This window comes from Cucumis sativus, chromosome 3 (assembly GCF_000004075.3).
Source record: "Cucumis sativus cultivar 9930 chromosome 3, Cucumber_9930_V3, whole genome shotgun sequence".
Taxonomy (NCBI): domain Eukaryota; kingdom Viridiplantae; phylum Streptophyta; class Magnoliopsida; order Cucurbitales; family Cucurbitaceae; genus Cucumis; species Cucumis sativus.
In genome coordinates, this window is record NC_026657.2 from 29449141 (window position 1) to 29469139 (window position 19999).

The window sequence follows — 19999 nt, forward strand, 5'->3', positions numbered from 1 at the left end:
AGAAATAATTAAGATTTATACTTTTTTATTAAGATGTTATAGGTTTGAAACTACACAGAATAGTATTTTTTTTTTCCATATTAGGCTAAATATACATTACTCTTTTTTATTTAAAGTCCACTGCTTTTATTCTTTCATATAGGACATTATTTGTCTTTTTCATTTTCAATAACTATTAATATATTTTGATATAAAATATGCAAGTTGAAAGTAATCTATGCTCTAATTTTAGATACAAAGGAAAAGAATATTTAGTAAACTTTTCATTTACTTCATATCTAAATAATTAGGTTGCCTTGTAAATGAGATTTTATTACAATTTACAATTGAAATTTTTTACCTTCCAAACGTAAACTTGTTTAAGAGTATATGAGAAGAACTAGTGAAGTTTCACGTAATTGTCAAAATGACCTAACTTTTCATACTAGTAGATTATGTATAAATTACAATGGATGGTAATAGGAGGATTTACATACAATTTAATATAAAAAAGTTAGTAATATATGGGTCTGTTTAGGACATAGATTCTAATCTAAAACTGTTGGTTAGAAGAGATATTTTTGGTAATAGAAATTTAGAATGGGTGTTGATGAACAACAAAATGACAGCAATAAACCCTGGAGAAAAAACGGAAGAAGAATAGGAGGGAAGGGTATAAGAGTAATTGAAGTAAGAAGAAAAGAGAATTTGGTAGTTTCCTTCTATTCCTCTGGCCCTCCATTGATCGTTAGTCCACCTTCAAATCGTATGTCAGTACGAAATTATTCTCTCACGTCCTTTCCCTCCACCACCTTCCATGTCTGCTCCTCCACACAAAACTGCATTTCTTCACACTTCAAATATTCACTCAACCTGCTTCTTCCACCGCCAAATGCCAATTCCCGTCGTTTTTCACAGCCAGTTTTGCAGTACATTATTGTTTTCTCTCAATAATTCCTGCCTATTTTATCCTGGTTTCTTCCTTGTCCATTCTTGTTCGTCGATTTCTTCCGTTTAATTATTGCTCCTTCCTCCTCCTCAATTCTATTACGGTGTCATCGGATTTGACTCGTCGTCGTACCTCTGCAACTCTGAATTAATCTCTTCCTCTTTCTTCTGCTTCATTATTGCACTTGATGCTTCCAGATTCAACTATGGCTCAGCAGGTACCTATCTCTCTCTGATTTTTTTTTAGTGTTTAATTTTTCCGTAATTTTGCGTTTGATTTCCGAATTTAGGAAGATGGATGGCCATTAGGCTTGAGGGTTATGAACGCCAGAGTTGGTGGGGTGGCGGGAAATCATGATCTCTCTGCTTCGGTTTCTTTCAATACTTTGCGTACTCATTCTCCTAGTTCCTTCACTGATTCTTCCTCAGATCTTGACACAGAGGTTTGTTACTTCCATTTTTTTCTTCTTCTTCTTCTTCTGTATAACTGTATGCTTGGGATTGGAGAGGCTGGAAATTTAGTACATTAAGCAAATACAGTGCTTTGGGTTGTGTCATAATTAGGACTGCTTTTCATAGTCTTGTTCTTCTGAAAGTGATTGAGTTGAAGTAGTTGCAGCCTTGCATGTTGCCCTTTTTCAAAACGTTTCTTGATTTTCTTTAGAGCTTTCGTTAGGCCGCCTTTCTAAGAGTTTAAAAGAGTGATATAGTAATTTGAATTGAAATTGTTGTTGGTTAGTGAGTTCTTTTTCTTCTTACCTTCCCTCTCCTTCTCACCATTTACTTTCGCTTCTTATTTGTCGCTCTTGTGTCCTATCACAATAAGCGCTGAATTGAAAGTTCAGCCATAAAATGTGAGTGAGGGGAAATAGCAAAATCAAGAGGAAATATGGGTATTGGGTAGTGAGAGCTAAAAAATTAAGTTAAAATATCATTTTGATTTAATGTATTTTTTGAAGTTTGATCAAATTTAGTCCATATACTTAAAATTGTCTAATTTTAGTTTCTTAGTTTCTATCAATCTTAAATTGATTATTTTTCTCAAAAAAAAAAAATTTATCCATTACATTTTTACTTCGAATATTCATATATTGTATTTTTCTGCATGAAAAACTAATTTCGGTAAGAATTAACTTTGGACGAAAATGATGTTTTAACTCTGATGTTAGAATTTTTTTTTTTTTTTTTTTTTAGAAATCGATTCAAATTTCATATTTTCAGTTTGGTCTTAAAATATTCGAAGGCTTTTGGTATGGTATTTTTTTTGTCTCTGTTTTTGCTAAATTCCATCAGGTAAATGATTTTTAGTCAACTGGATCATTCTACCCTGACAAGAGCATCACGCTAGGGAGTCTCATTGGCGTCTCTAGCATTCTTGAGCTATCACGAAGATCAACAAAAGGAAACAAAGTGGAAATACTCGAAGATAAGAAAAAGTACAAGTCCAAGCCAGGGTTGTTTTCATTGTCTTTATGCATTAAACTCCGTCCTGATGCTGTCAGCTTCAGCAGCTCTCCTTCACTTCAACACTCGCTTGAAGCAGAAAGAAAAGCTACAAGAAATCGCAGGAATCACAATCCGACCCTTTACGGACCCAATGATTACTCACCTGTTCCTGGAGCAAACTCTTTGTTTTCCAGTGATCAAGTTGATCCTGTATCTTTTGAACAGGCGGGCGAAGAAGAAAGCAGAAGATCAGATGGAGAACTTGTTCGAAATGGTAACAGTCAGGGGATTCCTCTACTCTTTTCATGTCTATATTGCCAACTGATTAAATAATTCTCTCTTTGATTTGCTACATTAACATTTGAATGCAACTTGTTCTTCATAAAAAATGATGCATTTCAAATGTTATATGGTCATTTCTTTCATTCTACCATTTCATTTGTAGGAGACTTACTTGTAATAATCATCATCCAGCCATTGTGTTTGGGTCAGATAAGTTAGTGAACCACATTGATCGATCCATAAAACCATAACCAGTAAGTTGTAACTTGGTTAGCCTTTTAATATCTGTTAGCATATGATAGAAGAAAAAACTTCAAATGCTCGTATAGATGTGCTATATTTGATAGTAAATAACCGACAATGATAACTCTGAGCAAACAAACCTTATCGAACGTTTGCTCACATTGAACTGGATATATCCAGATGATAACAGATGCTCAATAGGTGAAGTAAAGATCATAGACCCAGATGGAGCTTACTCTGTTTTCAAGTGAACCCGAGGTTGCCGTATCCGCTGGATCATCTCTCTGATAATGGCCATTTTTAAGGCTTGATACACGTCCCTGCATTTTGTTCGCTGAACTTCCCAAACAGGGCAGATAAGCTCTTCAAGCTGTTGTTTTCTTCATTAAAATTTGAAGTTCGCAATCCCTTCAGTTTCAAGGGGGAAATTTCTTGGTCTACACTGTCATTATTATTCTTCACCTCAGCAACGAGAAGCTTAGAGATGCTGCTTCTGCAAAAGGGGCAAACAGGGGCTGTTGGACAAGCTGTTGTTGGATTAGGCTTCTTGTGGCAGCACAAAGATAATGTGCAATGAGCGCACATTCTATGGCCACAGGGTTGGGCTTCAATATTGCACATCTGTTCAAAGCATATGCAGCACAAATCCGTGTCGCTTGCCTGTTCAGAAGAATTTCCACAAGTAATATAAGAATGATGCATACAGAATTGAGGAGTAATAGTCTCAATCTAATTAACTACTGAAATTGAAATGCAAAGTAACATAGAACCATCCCAAAGAGTAAAACTAGAACACTTGAAAAGGAAATCCCAACAGTTTAAGCACACTCATTACTTATTTACTAGTGGAAGTTATTTTAACAAAAAACTGAAATGAACAGTGTGGATGTATTACCTCAGATGCTAAGTCATTGTCGACATAAGCATCAATGTCAACATCAGCTTCCAAAGGACATTGAGATGTGATGAATGTTTCCTTCAATATAGCCTTCTCTCTCTCCATGTTTGCATCCATTAAAGCCTTTTCTAGCAAAACTTTTGCATCTGGATCTAGCTTAATTATTAATTTCAAAGGTGAAGGCCAGATGAGGGGTTCTGGTGATGAAGGATTCAACAAAGCTGCACAAGTTTGATGCTTATGCTTTAAAGCAACCGTAAATGGTATTCTCCTGCAAATGGCCAAGCTCATCCCTTGAGAAAACTTTATTAGGAGGTTTAATGTTTACTTTTAAACGGTGATTGCTATAAAGGAAGCATGGAAATAACTTGATTACATAGTTGCCGAAGGCTTCTATTGATAATGAATGGAGAAGCAACAATATCAGGAAAAGAAAGTCTAGATGTCTGATATTTTCAATCCTACATGATCACAGAGTTTAAATAGTTAAATCAAGACATCCTCAATCTTCAGTAACGTCTTGATCTTTTTTTCATCACACAACTCTGATTTTTTTAGCTAGCATTTGCGTTCTTACAAGGGCATCTGTTCACAAGTGGATTGTGGTATTTATGAATTCGAGAATTTGATAACGACATTAATTGAAGTAATCACGAATCTTTCTTGAAGCTTACCCATATGAATCAAACTGAAATCTGTCAGCACCCCAAGCAAGCAATTCTCGAACACACTCCAATGAACCACCACGGGCTGCTAAATGAAGCGGCGAACTACCTGCACAACTGCACAATACATTCACAATATAGTTTCTCCATCAGAAACAACAAACCACTATTCTTTGGCTAAGATCAAAATTAAAAAATGGAAGAACATTCTTCATACCTGCAAGTTGATACAGAAACAAGAGCACCATTGTTAAGAAGCATACGAACACACTCAAGTTGGCTCTGCCTGGATGCTAGATGCAATGGAGTTGAGCCATCTCCATCTCTAACGTTCACAAATCTTGCAAAACCCCTTCCATTTTCATTCAATCCAAATAAGAAAAAATCATCATATGAAGGCGACACTCAAAATGGAATGAGGCAAGAAGAAGAAGAAGAAATCATCTAACCAAGAGTCGGACACAGGGGTGGAATGGGCAGCAGAAAGAATCGCTTGCAGACAATCTGAATGTCCATAAAAAGATGCGTAATGCAAGCAGGTTCTTCGATGTATAGAATCGAACATCAATATCTACAGAAAATAAATAGACACCGTTAAGAAAATTTTGATCCAAAACTAGAAACAGAGGCGAGAATCGTCCAAATCGGAATGCGCACATTAGCTCCTGCTTCGATCAGCCTTTGAACACAAGCTATTCTCCCGCTCATTGCAGCCAGCATCAGAGGAGTCTAAGTCAACCGAAAAAACAAACCGATTCAATGAAAAGAACAATCGAACTACCAAGGAGTTCAAAAATCAAAACACACATTCAATTAAACGAATAGAAAACCTGATTATGCCGATTGAGAATATCAGGATTCACATTCCGGTCCAAGAGCATCGAAAGAATCTAAATCAAGAAATACACAACTAAAAACTCAAGATGCCACATAAAAAAAGAAACAGAGATCAAGAGTTCGTTGAACTTAAACTATAACTCACATCGATGTGTCCATTGGCAGCCGCAGCATGTAGAGGCGTTGATCTTTGATGGTTAATGGTGTGGTATAAGACAGATGGATCATTGTCCACCATAGCTCGAACAACATCCACATCTCCATTATGCAGAGCTCTGAAGAATAATCCAGTTTCATGGCTGTGTGTACAGCTCAGGCCCTGACCCATCGCCTCACCCCTCCCTCGGCAACCTGAAATCAACAAACGCGTCGTTGATTGAACATGGAGAGGAGCTCAAGAAGAAGCTCACTCAGAGTCACCGGGGTAGGCTTCAATGGAAGCCGTAGAAAGAAGAAGAAGATGAGTGGGGATGGTGAATTGGAAGAGAGCGATATTTGATGGAATTGAATTTGTATTGAAATGGCCTCGGAATTTGAACCTGCCCGCCAAAGGAGCGGGCAACTTCGTTGTGTGGGTAATATGGGAATACTCCCTTTTTTCTTTCTTTCTTTTTCCTTTTTGAAGAATTGGCTTCATTGTCCGATATTTTGAGCAATTTGTATTATTTTATGTTATCTCCTCATCCCCATGCATTATATGATTTTGCTGTCCCTTTCACAATTTCCTTCAACTCTTATTATTTTATTTCAAATCAATTCACCTTTCTTCTCAAATTAAATTTTATTTCCGTTCCTAAACTTTATATTTGGTGTCGTTTTTTTTTATATCTATAGCTTATGATATTCGTTCGAATTTGTATATTTTAGTTCTTATCGTTAATTTTAATTGACTTTCTAACTAAATGATGGGTAACTTGTATGTTTGAGTGATTAGCTACGAAATAAGATAATAACTCTTAATAATTCAAGGTTTTAGTTTTTAATTAAATGTTGTATGATAAAGGATAATTCAAAAAGTAATTATCTTCGACATTTTGATATTCTACTTCGTTTTCTCAACTTACATGCTATAGATGCAATTCATTCACACAAAATCATGTTGATTACCGCTAAACTAAACTTAATTGAAAAAAAAAACTTTTAAATTTTATATTTTAATCGTATATTGAGCGGAGTCTTGAAGAGTATGTTGTTAAATTATAACTTCGATTTTGTTTCAATTAACTATTATCTTGTTAATTGTTTGATCCTTTTGTGAATTTAATAACTTTCTCGAAACCAAACAGTGAATGAGATAACAACTCCACTCTTCCATTAACTACTTGCCAATTTAAACACGACTTAAATGAGATCTAGAAAAAAGTGTTTTGTAAAATTTATAACAAAGATGTCCGATATACTGAGATGTTGTACATTTATACACAATGACACTTCTTATCTTACCATAACAAATATTCAAAGTAAAAAAATGAAAATGTGTTCCTTTACAACAATAATATTCAAATTCCTTACTTTAGCATATACACAACGACTTGATGGAATTTATAAAGAAGTTTTATTGTCTCAAAAGAATACATAGTTTAAAATTTTCAAAACCAATGATTTTATTCAACCTTTTTCTTCGTCCAATGGAAGGTGCACCGCTATTGTTAATTGCATAAATACAACTCATACTTAATGCTTAATTAAATGCACTTAGAAGGTCTTAATTAGCTAATTTATTTAAATTTCTTCTTAAAAAAGAAGAAAAAAAAACACAATTTAATTTTCCACCGATTTTCTTTTGTTAAATTTCAAAAAGGAAATAGTAAGACGTGGGTTTAATTATAATGATGCCTTTGTTTTTGGGGACAAAAGACTGTTGTACGTTAGACCAATTTCCCCCATTTTAGCCATCAACCTTCCTTCTTCACCTCTTTCCCTTTTCAGAAACTCTTTCAATCATTCGTCAATTGCTTACGCCTCTAAAAGTATAAAGCAACCCACGGCCGCACAGTGTAGATTCTCCAATTATTTGCAAAACTTTCCTTAATGGGCTATCTTTCTCATTTCAGCCCAACACCACCTTCCTTACTGGGCCCCAGGCCCATTCCAGCGGTACACCCCTCCCGTCCCAAATACAACAATTAGATTAGCAATATTTTAAGAAAATGAAAAACATATAGTAAAATGCAATTACCTATCTTTTAATCATTTTTCTAGAGAAGAAAAAGTTTAACAATCCAAATGTTTTGAAAGGCTAGATTTCTCAAGCTTTAAAAAGATTTTGTACTGCCAAAGAAAATCATCACAAAATATTTAAGAGGTTTTAATTAAATTAAAATGAATTTATTATATATAATTACTTAGAAAAAACAACAATAAAAACAAATATATATATATATATATAAAAGGACCAAGAGTGATCTTCGGTCGGTCGAAGTTGGTATTTTGAAAAAACCGATTCCAAACGGACTCTGAACTCAATGAGTAATAGTCGGCTGGATTGGTTTAACAGTTAATAATACTTTTTAAAAATTTTTAATTTGAAACTTTTGAAACCAATCCCTCCCGATTGCTGATCGATTGGCTTAGTTTTTCGGTCTATCATGTTTACTTGGTAAAACAGTAAAAATTAATTCTTAATAAAGTTAACTCCTGGGCAATTTTTTTCAACAGCGACTCCATGGCCCAATGGATAAGGCGCTGGTCTACGGAACCAGAGATTCTGGGTTCGATCCCCAGTGGAGTCGTTTCTGTCATTTTTTTTTGCCTTATAGCGTGGGCCACGGTATGGATGTAATGGGCTTTGCCTCTTAAGCCCACTTGTCAACCAATAATGACTAACCACGTTTGCACTCCTGAAAGGTAATCGGCAAATAGCGGGAACGCTCCCCCTAGTTTATTTCCAAATGCTTGAAATCTCGCGCGTTTCTTCCTCCTCTCCATTTCTCCGATCAACTATGGCTTCAACATCTTCTGGTATCTACATTGTCAATATCATTATCTTCACAACTATGTTCATCCATTTTGTTGTGTTTACGAATGTTATCTTCAGCAACTGCCATGTAATGGATCGAATTCAGTTCACTAATTTAGGTTGGTTAATTTATATGATTACTGCGTTTTGGGAATTCGAACACCAGAGGTATCTAAACTTCGTTACTGATTGAGTAGAAGTCTAATTCCGCTTTAACTTTTCTTTTATTATTGAAACCAGCCAGCCGATGTTTTGAGTTTTACTGATGCATGATTACAAACTGAAATTCTCGATGATCTCTGCCCCGATCTGCGGCTGTAAATTATTTGAGCGTACTTTTACTAATTGGAGATGATTTAATTTGTTTGAAATAAATCAATAAGGATTTTGAATCAACGCATTTTTTGGTTCTTGAATTTTGATTTCTGTGTACTTAAGACACAATTCTACCTGCCGAATGTGCAACAGTAATCTAATCGATTGTTCTGTTTCGATATGGTTCTATTTGATAGATTTCGACGTACCACAGCCTTTTCATCCTTAAACCTTGATTCTCCTTATATTGAAAGGGAACAGACTGAAACGATACGAGTGGTTTTTGATTGTGGAAGCGTGTGTCATCAACCTTATATTCGGCAGTGCCTACATCCACTGTCAAAGGAGCGACACCAAGATTCTTTATCGACGACCAGTCTGACGAATTTTACAAGCTACAATATGGAAAAAGATATAGTAAGTTGGCCGTTTAAACTTGGCAGAAACCAGTTCTAATGGCTTTAAAAAACGTCTCTGTTTCTTCTTATTGCAAAACCGTTTTGACGAATTTTCAAGAATCTTATCAAATCCAAATTTCCATGACAAATATCAGTTCTGAATTGGCCGGTGTTTTTCCTTACTCTACAGGAAAAATGTTGTTCTATGTTACGTTATTAGCTCCCTAAACTGTTATTTCCAGCAATGCATTCAGGATTTAGTTACCGGAGAATGTTAAGTATTCGGGATATAAAGTCGGTGTCTTCGGCGCCAAACATTTTTTCAGGTAGGCAGCTTACACTGCAGTTTCCACATTCTGGTAAGCAGGGATAGCCTCTGCATCTGCACGCCTGATAATTATACAACTGTTAACTACTGTTTATATACCAGCTTCTAGCACTAACAGTGTCTGTCCGTATACTTCCTATAATGTTCTGATCATCCGTTTCTTATTTGGTTCCAGTCAATATGATTCGAAGAGGTGCATTTATCAAAAACCAGATCTAACCAGTTTGGTGTTGCAGCGTTGTGACCATTATTTGTGCTTGACGTGTCAGGTACATTCTATTCTTGTCTTTTAGCAAGTGTTGTTTAAATGTATGGGGCTGGTCAGGCAGACTTGTATCGTGGTTTAGACGGAAGAGTGTATGACTTGACCTTCATTCTCAGTTTGCAGTTAGAGGAAGAGCTAGGAAGGACAATTTAGGGGTAACCTTCTATCTATTAGTCCACAATTTTCTTGTCTTAATATGCTGAATAAAGTGTTTTAAATCAATTCAGGGGAATAATTTTTTTTTGAAGTAATCCAACATATATTTTTCCCAGAAGATTGGCATAGCCCTTGCGCAAGGATAACACACAAATCAAAATAATCTAACATATATTCCTTACTAACCAGAATAACAATAAAGAAAATCCGTTAATTTTTGGATTAAAGCATATTGATAAACGTTGGCTATAAAGAAGACGTGTCTCCTGTAATTATTTGGCCCTGCATTCCAAAGTCACAACAATTCTTCAAAAGACTTCACCTGTAACCAAGTCCTCTTACAAATCCTCTATTGCTTAGAATTCAAAATTAAAGATAGTCAAGAACAAAACTTCAATAAGAAAAATTGAGAATAAAAAGATTGAGCATTTGTAGATGCTACTGATGGGGTTTTTTTTTTGCTAGGGGGCAGTTCCTTTTAGCAGGAAGATTTATTTAACAAGCCAGTAACCACTCTGTCGTATTTAATAAGAAGAGTGGATTGACCAAGTTAAAAGATTAAAATCAATAATTTAAAAACATAAAGGATCCTCATAGTTATCGCAGTTAAAAAAAGTTCAAACTAATGTATATCCTCCAATCTTGGTTCTAAATATAGCCAAATTTAAGCCACGAGCATTCACAACCTAAAAGAATAGACATCCAAACCTACAACTTCTAAGCAACTAAAGCAACAATAAAATTAAGACACGGTTAGAGAGGCTGACATATAATTTATACTAATTCATCCAATGTAAACCATGATTCAGTTCTCGGATGTAGGTTTACTAAAATCGTTCAAGAATGGTTTCTAAAAGATCTCATCAGTCACTCAACAAAGCTTTCTCAAAACTCTTCCTTCCATGGAGACTAAACAGACATATTTCCATCACCCGTAAACGCCCGTGATTCCTGCCAATTGAAGAAAAGTTGCTGTTTTATAAATAGCAGCGGCGCTGTGGCGCTACAAACGGAAATTTTAACCCGTGTCTTTTTCGGAATTCCATGGCGCTCCTTGCTAGGTATTTCTGGGTCTCTAAAACAATTTGTGTTAGTTTGGCTCCACTTACTCAACATTTGAATGGTGTTTAGTACTCTGCTTGACGGTAACTTGAAGCCAAATCAACAATTGACTTGGCTTTCAATAGCTACAATTTTTTCTTCCACTTGAATGTTTATGGGTTTTAGTTTTGAAATTTACTATTGTAGTGGAATGGAGCATTTGTTTCCAAGTCAATATTCTATTTTACAGGAGTATTTGTGTTTAACTCAGTGCTTCCGTTCAAATAACGTGTCCGCAACTACAAACCATGTAGGTTTTGTTTCTATCCATGACTTTATGTTGAGTGGATACTTTGATTGTTGTTTTGACGTTCTTCAATATGCTTGCTGATATTTGTTCCATTCATTAACTTGCTTAAAAGTTCATCGAACATTTTAGGACCCCAAAGTCTAGTATTTTTTTAATCTGACGATAATTATCGCAGTACTAGTAGTAGGGCTGTGAAGGATGATTGACTTTTACCTTTTAATTTCGAGATTTCCCCCATTTCTGTTACACTTTTGTTTTCTGATATGTCATCTTTTTGGAAATATTCTTTTTTAATAGGATAAAAATAGAAAGTTTGAGCTAGATTGTTTGTGCTGAAATTTCATTGAATAGTATCCTCTTAATTTTGATAATTAAGTTCACCTTAGGAATAGTCATTATTGTTTAACAACAAACACACATTCTTTGTATAGAATAGTGTGCCTTTTTTTTTTAAAATTATGCGGACATTTATCTTGGACGGACCCCTTTAAGACTAATCTGTAGGTAAAAGCGAAACCTGAAAGTGGTCTTCCATTAGCTAAAGACTAAGCCTTAATTGGCATTCCGTAGCTAAAGATTAAACCTAAAGTGGTCTTTAATTAGCTTGACGTTAGCTAGATATTAAGCTTGGACAGGTCTTCCACTAAGAGTTACTTTGGCTATGTGCATGGAGCAGCCCCTGTCGGCTTTCATGGAATATTTTAACAAATAAAGGAGGTCTTCTCTCATAAAATTCCAAAAGATAAGTTGGGAAAATTGACTTCTCTCTTGATTGACGAATAATATTGGCATATTATTTAGCCTTCACTCGCATAGTCGCATGTTCATTTTAATCGACAATTCCAATACTATATCTTTCTTTTTCAATATATTTTCTCTCCGTAGACTACCCTTCTCATGCAGATTGAACTTAGTTATGAAAAACAAAAGAAATGTTGAATCTCTCGTCATATTTTGTTTGGTCATACACCTCTGCATCCTCCATATATGGTGAATTCCTAGTATAGAGTAATTTATTTTATTAACCATTATCTATGCCCTTTGACTACTGATAAGGACATTAGAGTCCTCCAACTATCTCGACAATGATATTATATTGTCGACGTTGGATAGAAATCCATGTGGCTTTGCTTTTAAAACTACCTAAAACTACCTAAAGTGTTGTGTGATTACTTCCTTGAACAAAGTACTACACCTTGAGTCTTCTCTTATTCATCCACTCCTATCGTCCACAAGAGCTTGCTCTTATCAAGGTCAGTTGCAAAGTCAGACAAAGGACGACCCTAAGCTTATTTTCGAGGAATATACTTGGTTTCAACCACCTGTCACACCTTTAATCTCCTGACCATGGATACTCCTTTACCAATGAACTTGCTAGGGTCATTACTTGCTTACCGCTATAAATACTTTTTCTCAAATATGAGAGGAGCATGACCTATAATATCCACTACTCTTGTTCAAAATTTCTGAGAATCTCATTTACGTAGCTATATTTAGACCATGACTCTAATACCAATTGATAAGAACAACAAAATATTCACAATGATGATATTGGTAATTTTAGGCATAAATCATCACGACTTTGTTCTTGGAACAAATCCAAAAGACCTCACACCACTAAAGATAATTGTTCATGCCATGATCACTTTATTTTCTAACCAACATGAGATCTTGTTCGTACTCCCTAACATACTACCCCTTATATGATTGGATGATGGTTGAAGATCAAAAGTTAATTTTATATAAGTGTCTGATCTAGTGAAGGTACTTAGTATTATTCAAGATACCTTCAAGGTACTCCCTTAACATACTACCCCTCATTTACAATATATGACGCACAAATAGCTTTATTTGGTCCTCCTAAGCAATTGTTTCTGATTTAGTGACGGTACTTAGTTATATTCAAGTGTCTGCATTTTGATGGGTTTAAATTTGCAGTGTAGGGTTCATCCATTTTTGTAGCTTTTTGACCTTTTAGCCATAATGATTATTTAAGATCCTATATGTTGGGATTGGGAGCTTGATTGATTCATATCTTGTTCTAGTATTTGCAATATTATATCTTATCCTTTCCTTCGTGGGAACGTTAAATTAGAAATGAGGTGGTTTAATAGAATGATTCAAACCTACCGAAAGAAACATATATCAATATCAAATTATCATTATCTAAAAGAAGGTAGTCTAGAATTCGTCATCATACATATACAATGGTAGTTTAGAGTTGACATCACATACTAAAATGATTGTAGTGGCGAGAGTAGTCTAGAATTGAAAGGTTCAAAGTAGAACTTTCCTGTAAATTTTAATCCTTAGATTTTCTACCATAAATTTAAATTTATAACATTTATCTATTTGAATTTTAATACTTTTAAGCACTAAGAAGAATCATAATAGTATTTTTTTTTTAATTTGACATTTCTCCATTGGAGTATAAACATACTTTTGTCTTTTGTTTCTCCTTTTCTGTCTTTTTTAGTGGGTGGTAACATTTGAAATTTTGGCTGTGCTGACTTCGAATCAAAACCATCACTATAAAAATATAAAAGGTAACGTATTAGGATATCAAAGTCCATGGTCTTTTTTTTATTGGCCTTCAACAAGCAGACCAATTTTTCCTTTTCCTTTTGGTGTGAGAAAGTTTGCTTCAATTTTTACCCTCAATTCTTTTTAAAAGGAAAGGAAAAAAGAGAGAGAGAGAGAGAGAGTTCGGTAGAGTTTATCGAAGGAAAATAAATAAATTTGGAATGGTTACTAAAACGACGTCGTTTCTTGGATACCATAACAATCCATTCGCTCCAAACATGGTCTTGTTTGGGCACGTAGGTCCCACATATATTCCCATGCAAAAAATATATATATTTATATATAATAATAATAATAATAAACGGAAGACTGTCGTACACCACAAAAGCCCCCATCTAACTTCTTTTATTTATGATCTTAATTTAAAAAAAAAAAAAAAAAATCCCCTTTTTATGTTTTAAAAATAAAATAATTAAGAGAATATGGGATTTACATAATTCCATTCTCCAAACTTCATTAAACTGGGTCACCACTCTCTCGCCTCCCAGACATGTACACCAACTTTTTCTCTTTCTCTTTACATTTTTTCCCCAATTTTTAAAAATGTATTTTTCCCATAAAACAACAATAACAAAAAAACAAACAAACAACAAATATCATTTGTACATGCTACAGTATTTGATACCATATATTAAAGTAAGCATGGTTGAATTGACCTAGAAGACATGAATTAGTAAGTAAAGAGATTCTTTGTGGTGTGAAAATTCTTTTACAAATAGTTGAATATTGTTTCTCAAATTTTTAAAATCCTCAACCCTTCCATTTGAAAATTTAAATAATTATAGCGTCTGAAATTCTTTTCTAGTAGAGTAAGAAAATTTTAAAAAAGTAATACTTACTCCATCCCAAAATAAATCTCTTTTTCATTACTCACACAAAAAGAATTAAATTATTTGAAAGAAAAGAGAGAAGAATTTATGACATGATGATGATGAATTATGGTTGAATAATTTGAAAGGAAGCATAAAATTGATATATTTTTGGAGATGCATCTAATTATTTTTAATTAATAAACTTTAAAATTATTTAAAAAGACAAGAAAGAAAAATTATATAAACAATTAAGTTAAACTAAAGGTACATGTAAGTATTAAAAAAAAGAAGATGATGAAAACCACACTAATCTCTCTCTTCTCTGAATGAATTAGTAAGCAGCAAAGAGTGAGGGAGAGAGAATGTGAAAGTATCAAAAGAAGCTTATGGACTAAGAAACAACATCTCTTATGCCCTAAAAAAGCAATAGAGAACAAAAGGAAAGGAGGGAATGACAACTACTATTTTATTTTTCTTTTTCTTTTATATATTAATTATATAATTATATATAAATATATATATATATATATATATATATATATATATATATATATATATATATATAATAAGTTCACTCCTTTAATTTTGCTCCTCTTCTTCATTCCTCCTTCTTCCTCTTCAACCCTCTCTTCTTTTTTCTCTTGATGTGATTCTCCACTATTTATCTCTCCCCCAAAACCCATCAAACTTTACAAAAGAGAAAGATAACCCAGAAAAAAAAAGAAAAAAACCATGAATTTTTCCTCCATTCCTCCTTATCTTGATCCTTCCAACTGGCAACAGGTAATAAGGGTTTCCTCCATTTTCTTTTTCTTTTTCTTTTGGATTAATTTTCTTTTTCTTCCTTTGCAACTAAAGCTAAAGAAAAAAAAAAATGGAACCCCCCTTGAGAAAAAGATAAATATTCCCCTATTTTGCTTTCTATTGTTGTTGTTGTTGTTTTTTTTCTTTTGAATATACTTGAGATATTTGATTTCATTCCCCCTTATTCCAATAATTTTACTCATCTCAGCAAGTCACCCATCAGGTGGGAACCAGTAGTAGCACTGCACTTAGTTCTCAGCTTCTTCCTCCTCCACCGCCTCCTCCTCCACCTCCTCCTCCTCCTCTGCCTCCTCATGGCGTCGGTGGTGCCGGTTCGATCCGCCCTGGTTCGATGGCCGAACGAGCTCGAATGGCTAATATTCCCATGCCTGAGGCTGCATTGAAATGCCCAAGATGTGAATCGACCAACACTAAGTTTTGTTACTTTAACAACTATAGCCTTACTCAGCCTCGCCACTTTTGCAAGACTTGTAGAAGGTAAATTCAAAAGATATAAAAAATATTCTTTATATATTATTCTCTAAATTTTTTACAGCTATATAGAAGATTATTAATTAAGATGTAAAAATTTAACTTTTTTTTTTTTTTTAAATTCTTAATTTTTATTCCTCTCATAAAAAGGGTTGGAACTTCACAAGGGCACTACTTATAGCTTGTTGTTAATTCAAAAAAGTATCTATAAAATATTGAAGATATTATATTTTCTCTCTAATCTGGGCTCCGCTCGAGAAGGTACTGGACCAGAGGCGGGGCCCTACGGAACGTACCGGTCGGGGGTGGGTGCCGGAGGAACAAAAGAAGCAAAGGGAGTAGTTCGAAGTCGCCACCGGTCAGCTCGGACCGACAACAAACCAGCGGTTCAGCCAATTCTTCATCAAGTGCAATAGCTTCCAACAACAGTGGAGGTCTTTCCCCACAGATCCCACCACTCGGCCGGTTCATGGCTCCTCTCCATCAACAGTTTAGTGACTTTGACATCGGAAGTTACAGCTACGGGGGTGGCCTTTCAGCTCCCGCCTCCGCTACCGGTGACCTGAGTTTCCAATTGGGCAACACTAATTTAGGTGGAGGAACAAGCATTGGATCTCTCTTGGGATTTGACCACCAACAATGGAGGCTCCAGCAACAACCTCCTCAATTTCCCTTCTTATCTAGTTTAGACCCTTTCGAAGGCGGTAATGGTGGTGGCGGAGAAGCACCTGGAACCGCGTGGCAAATGAGGCCAAAAGCACCATCAACAAGTTCAAGGAATAATTTAACCCAAATGGGGAATTCAGTGAAAATGGAAGAAACCCCGGATCAAGTTAATAATAATGTTGGAAGACAATCTATTGGGATTAATGAACAATATTGGAGCAGTGGATCAATGGCATGGTCAGATCTTTCTGGTTTTAGTTCTTCATCTTCAACAAGAAACCCATTATAGAGAAATGTCGATCAAATTAGTTATTAACACTTTGGGATGAACAATGGGGGTTTCTTCATCATACATCTTCATTTCTTCATGTGTGTTATCATGATCATGTTTATCTAAAACCCTAGAAAAATATGGTAGTTTTTCTTTTTCATCTTTTGTTTAATTTAATTAGTTTTAGTATTTAGGATTGGAGTTGGGAATTATGAGAAGTGAGAACATTATTTTTATTTACCATATAGACTAATGGAGATCACTTTATGTGTTCCTTCCTTGACATATATATATATCTATATATATATATGATCATATCAGTTTCTCAAAATGCATGCCTTTTAATCTACATATAGAAATATGTATGTTTTGTGTTGGAAAATCAATGCAGCTCAAGCCAATTTATAATATAATATATTATATGTTTTTTTTTTTCTTCTCTTATATTATAAAGTCCTCAAGTAACTCAAGCTTCCCCAATTGTTGCATAATAATGACATGTCTCAGTAACTTAAACACATGTGTCAAATTTTATTCCATACTCATAATTTACAAATAATCGTCACTCCCCCATTAGATTTATCGTTAGAAATGATATATGAAGTATTATTAATTAATTAGTAATATAATGTTAAATCCAATTTGAGTATAAATCTTATCAATTAATTATTGGTTTAATTAAATATTAATGTATTAATTAAAATGTATGTTTCTTTTATAAGCTCATGGTTCTAAAATGTGCCAAATTGGAAGTAAAAGCTACGAAAGCTTTTATTTTTGTTTAAAACATTTCCCATAAAGGCTATATATTATATAGTCATGGGAAAATGAAGTTATATTCTGCAAAGTGATTTTTTGTTTTCTATAAAAATTTATCTTCACTCTAGACAAAGGGGTTTTGTAGTAAAACAAAGGGATGTCTTTTTTTTTTTTTTTTTTTCCTTCACTTTTTATTTCTTTTCATTTTTCTTGAAAACAAAAAGAAGAAGAATAATGTTATATACCAATGCAGTTTTGACTCTGAAGAAGGTGCCTATTAATCTTTTTCGATATCGAAAAAAGTCGAGATGTGAATTGGAAAGACGTTTTCGAATTGAATACCCAAAAAAAAAGGAAAAAAAAAATAAACTTCCCAAAAAGAGATGAATGAACTAAACTTGATTTATGCTTTTAGTTTATCCCTCAAAATTAACCAAAGGCATTGAGTTATTTACTCACTTGGACTTGAGTAAATACAAAGGTTAAAAAGTACGAAAAACAGTGTGTTTTGGTCATTGGGTTAGTACTTCCTATTACAACAACCAAAATTAGAGAGCATAAAATTAGGTTTCCATAGGGTTGTTTGTTGCTTTGTTTTGATGATTACGTCAAATTTTGAAATCAACAAATTTTGAGACAAAGATGTGAAAAATTAATTAGCCAAATTTGTTGCTTGAAAATTTTGGTGTATAAAATCTGGAAGATGATTGGTTTATGGTGTTGACAAGTCTTAATTTGCATCAGTTTGTTAGTTATTACTTGGATTATATTGAGGATTAATCATCAATTAAAGAAATCTAAAAATATATTTATAATGTAGTTTTTGTTTGGATTCATATAGTTTTTAATAATAAGAAGAATATATATAGGCTATAGCTAAACTACTACCCTAGCAAGCCTAAAAAGGGCAGGGTTTCAAAACTTAGCTTAATTATGAATCAATAATTAATTGAACTCTACATTTGGAACATTATCCATAATTTTACAAAAAAATCAAAATCGATCGAACCAACGAAAAAATCAATATAATCGATTGAACGAGTTGTAAAGAATTGACATGGTTCACAATATTTATATATTTTTAATTAGGTTTGATCGGTTCAAGTAAGATATTGATCAATTTAGCTTTGTAAGAATAATGTTGGATCGTTTTAATATGAAATCTTTAACATGGCTTTCTAAAAACACAACTCTATGTTATATTCCTCCTCTATAGATACTCGGTTTGGTTTTCGAGAACGTAGATATTGACCCAAAAAGGAAAGACGAAAGAACAGGCCTACCCACTTACAGTCCCCTCATGATCAATTATGATTATTCCTTGTGTATGTGTGAGGGAAGTTATAAGAAAATTTTGGAAACCCCAAATGTTTGAATGAGAGAAAAGAGAGACGAAAAAGGGGTATTATATATATATATATACACATGTGTGTGTGTGAGGAAAACAAAATCCAACACATATAACAAAAAAGCCAAAGATTTTGCCAAAATCAGTGGTTAACTTCAAAAAAACCATTCAAACTGATTTTGGGGTTTGGTGCATTTATGAAGTCTTTGTTCTAACTTCTCAGTCAGAAATAATCAGAGAGAGACAGAGAGAGAGAGGAAGATCGAGAGATTCAAATTAATAATATTAAAAAATTATAAATGTGATATTACACACTTCGATATGTGTGTCTATATATATACACACATATGATATTAATTAATTAAGGTAGTCATTGTTCCAATAATTTAGTCTATGCAACAATTCCAATGAGATGGTTTGTGCATCAATTCAATTGGTTTATAGTACAAACCAAATGATTATGAAGTCAAAAATTTTAGCACATTTTTTCAAGTACACACTTTCTTTTTAAATAACCAAACTTCGACTTCGTCCAAATAGTTGTTCTTACCATCTTAATATATATATATATATATATATATATATATATTATTTAATTTAACTTTATCTTTATACTAAAAAGAATGTATCATAAATATTTTAGTTTGGAAACTTATGTCAATTTAAATAGTATTGATTAAAATTAATTGAAGACTACAAAATAGTATTTACTATGTTTATTTATGGTTATTAGTTGGATCTTTTGATCTTGTTGAAGACCTTTTTAGTTGAATTTTGGTCGGAACACAATATACTATAAGTTTTAGCTTAACTTTATAGCAAGTTTCCAGTTACATTATTTATATCTTCAATTTCATTTCATTTCAAGTATTGGATTTTATTTCTTCAATTTCATTTCATTTCAAGTATTGGATTTTATTTTTTATAATGTATTTGTATGTAATAATTATTAATTAATTGTGAAGATATTCATACAAGGTCTCATTCTCAAAATATATATATATATATGGTTGATCCACCATTTTTCTATACCTTTATCGAACTTGAAAAAACACAAAAGGTGGTGAATACATTATATTATATTTCTTTTGTATTAATTAATTATTTTACACACCAAAACAAGAAACAAACGAGAAAAGTGATTGTTTTAGTACCCAAAATATAGAACAAAGGAAAAATTAGGTCGTCCCAAAA

At 33.5% G+C, this 19999-nt stretch overlaps 3 protein-coding genes, 1 long non-coding RNA gene and 1 other non-coding gene across 10 annotated transcripts; 4 read left to right on the forward strand and 1 right to left on the reverse strand.

The window, feature by feature from the left end:
- The first annotated feature begins 404 nt into the window (after positions 1-404).
- On the forward strand, positions 405-2806 carry LOC101206844. The gene is made up of 3 exons (XM_011653598.2): positions 405-1145; positions 1218-1370; positions 2236-2806. The coding sequence occupies exons 1-3, from the start codon at positions 1116-1118 to the stop codon at positions 2704-2706; spliced, it is 654 nt and encodes a 217-aa protein (XP_011651900.1). The 5' UTR covers positions 405-1115; the 3' UTR covers positions 2707-2806.
- A 148-nt stretch (positions 2807-2954) lies between these two features.
- LOC101204279 (putative E3 ubiquitin-protein ligase XBAT31) lies at positions 2955-5843 on the reverse strand. Its single transcript, XM_011653597.2, has 8 exons — positions 5444-5843; positions 5292-5351; positions 5119-5190; positions 4911-5032; positions 4679-4813; positions 4471-4578; positions 3794-4067; positions 2955-3558 (listed from the first exon to the last, which is right to left on the reverse strand). Exons 1-8 carry the CDS (start codon positions 5624-5626, stop codon positions 3199-3201), a joined length of 1314 nt encoding a protein of 437 aa, XP_011651899.1. The 5' UTR covers positions 5627-5843; the 3' UTR covers positions 2955-3198.
- A 2114-nt stretch (positions 5844-7957) lies between these two features.
- Positions 7958-8030, forward strand: TRNAR-ACG. Its single transcript has one exon. It is a non-coding gene; the product is annotated as a tRNA-Arg (tRNA).
- Positions 8031-8151: 121 nt separating this feature from the next.
- LOC105434954 lies at positions 8152-11162 on the forward strand. Of its 5 annotated transcripts, none has more exons than XR_004215121.1 (6): positions 8152-8376; positions 8770-8989; positions 9161-9296; positions 9474-9567; positions 9680-9718; positions 10542-11162. It is a non-coding gene; the product is annotated as an uncharacterized LOC105434954 (long non-coding RNA). The 5 variants fall into 5 exon arrangements; XR_004215123.1 differs by having other exon boundaries at positions 8158-8259; positions 9161-9329; XR_004215122.1 differs by having other exon boundaries at positions 8158-8259; positions 10529-11162.
- Positions 11163-15045: 3883 nt separating this feature from the next.
- LOC101207082 (dof zinc finger protein DOF5.1) lies at positions 15046-17049 on the forward strand. Of its 2 annotated transcripts, none has more exons than XM_004137894.3 (3): positions 15046-15248; positions 15478-15767; positions 16023-17049. In XM_004137894.3, exons 1-3 carry the CDS (start codon positions 15198-15200, stop codon positions 16714-16716), a joined length of 1035 nt encoding a protein of 344 aa, XP_004137942.1. In that variant the 5' UTR covers positions 15046-15197; the 3' UTR covers positions 16717-17049. The 2 variants fall into 2 exon arrangements, with proteins under 2 accessions (XP_004137942.1, XP_031737724.1); XM_031881864.1 differs by having other exon boundaries at positions 15493-15767.
- The last annotated feature ends 2950 nt before the right edge of the window (positions 17050-19999 follow it).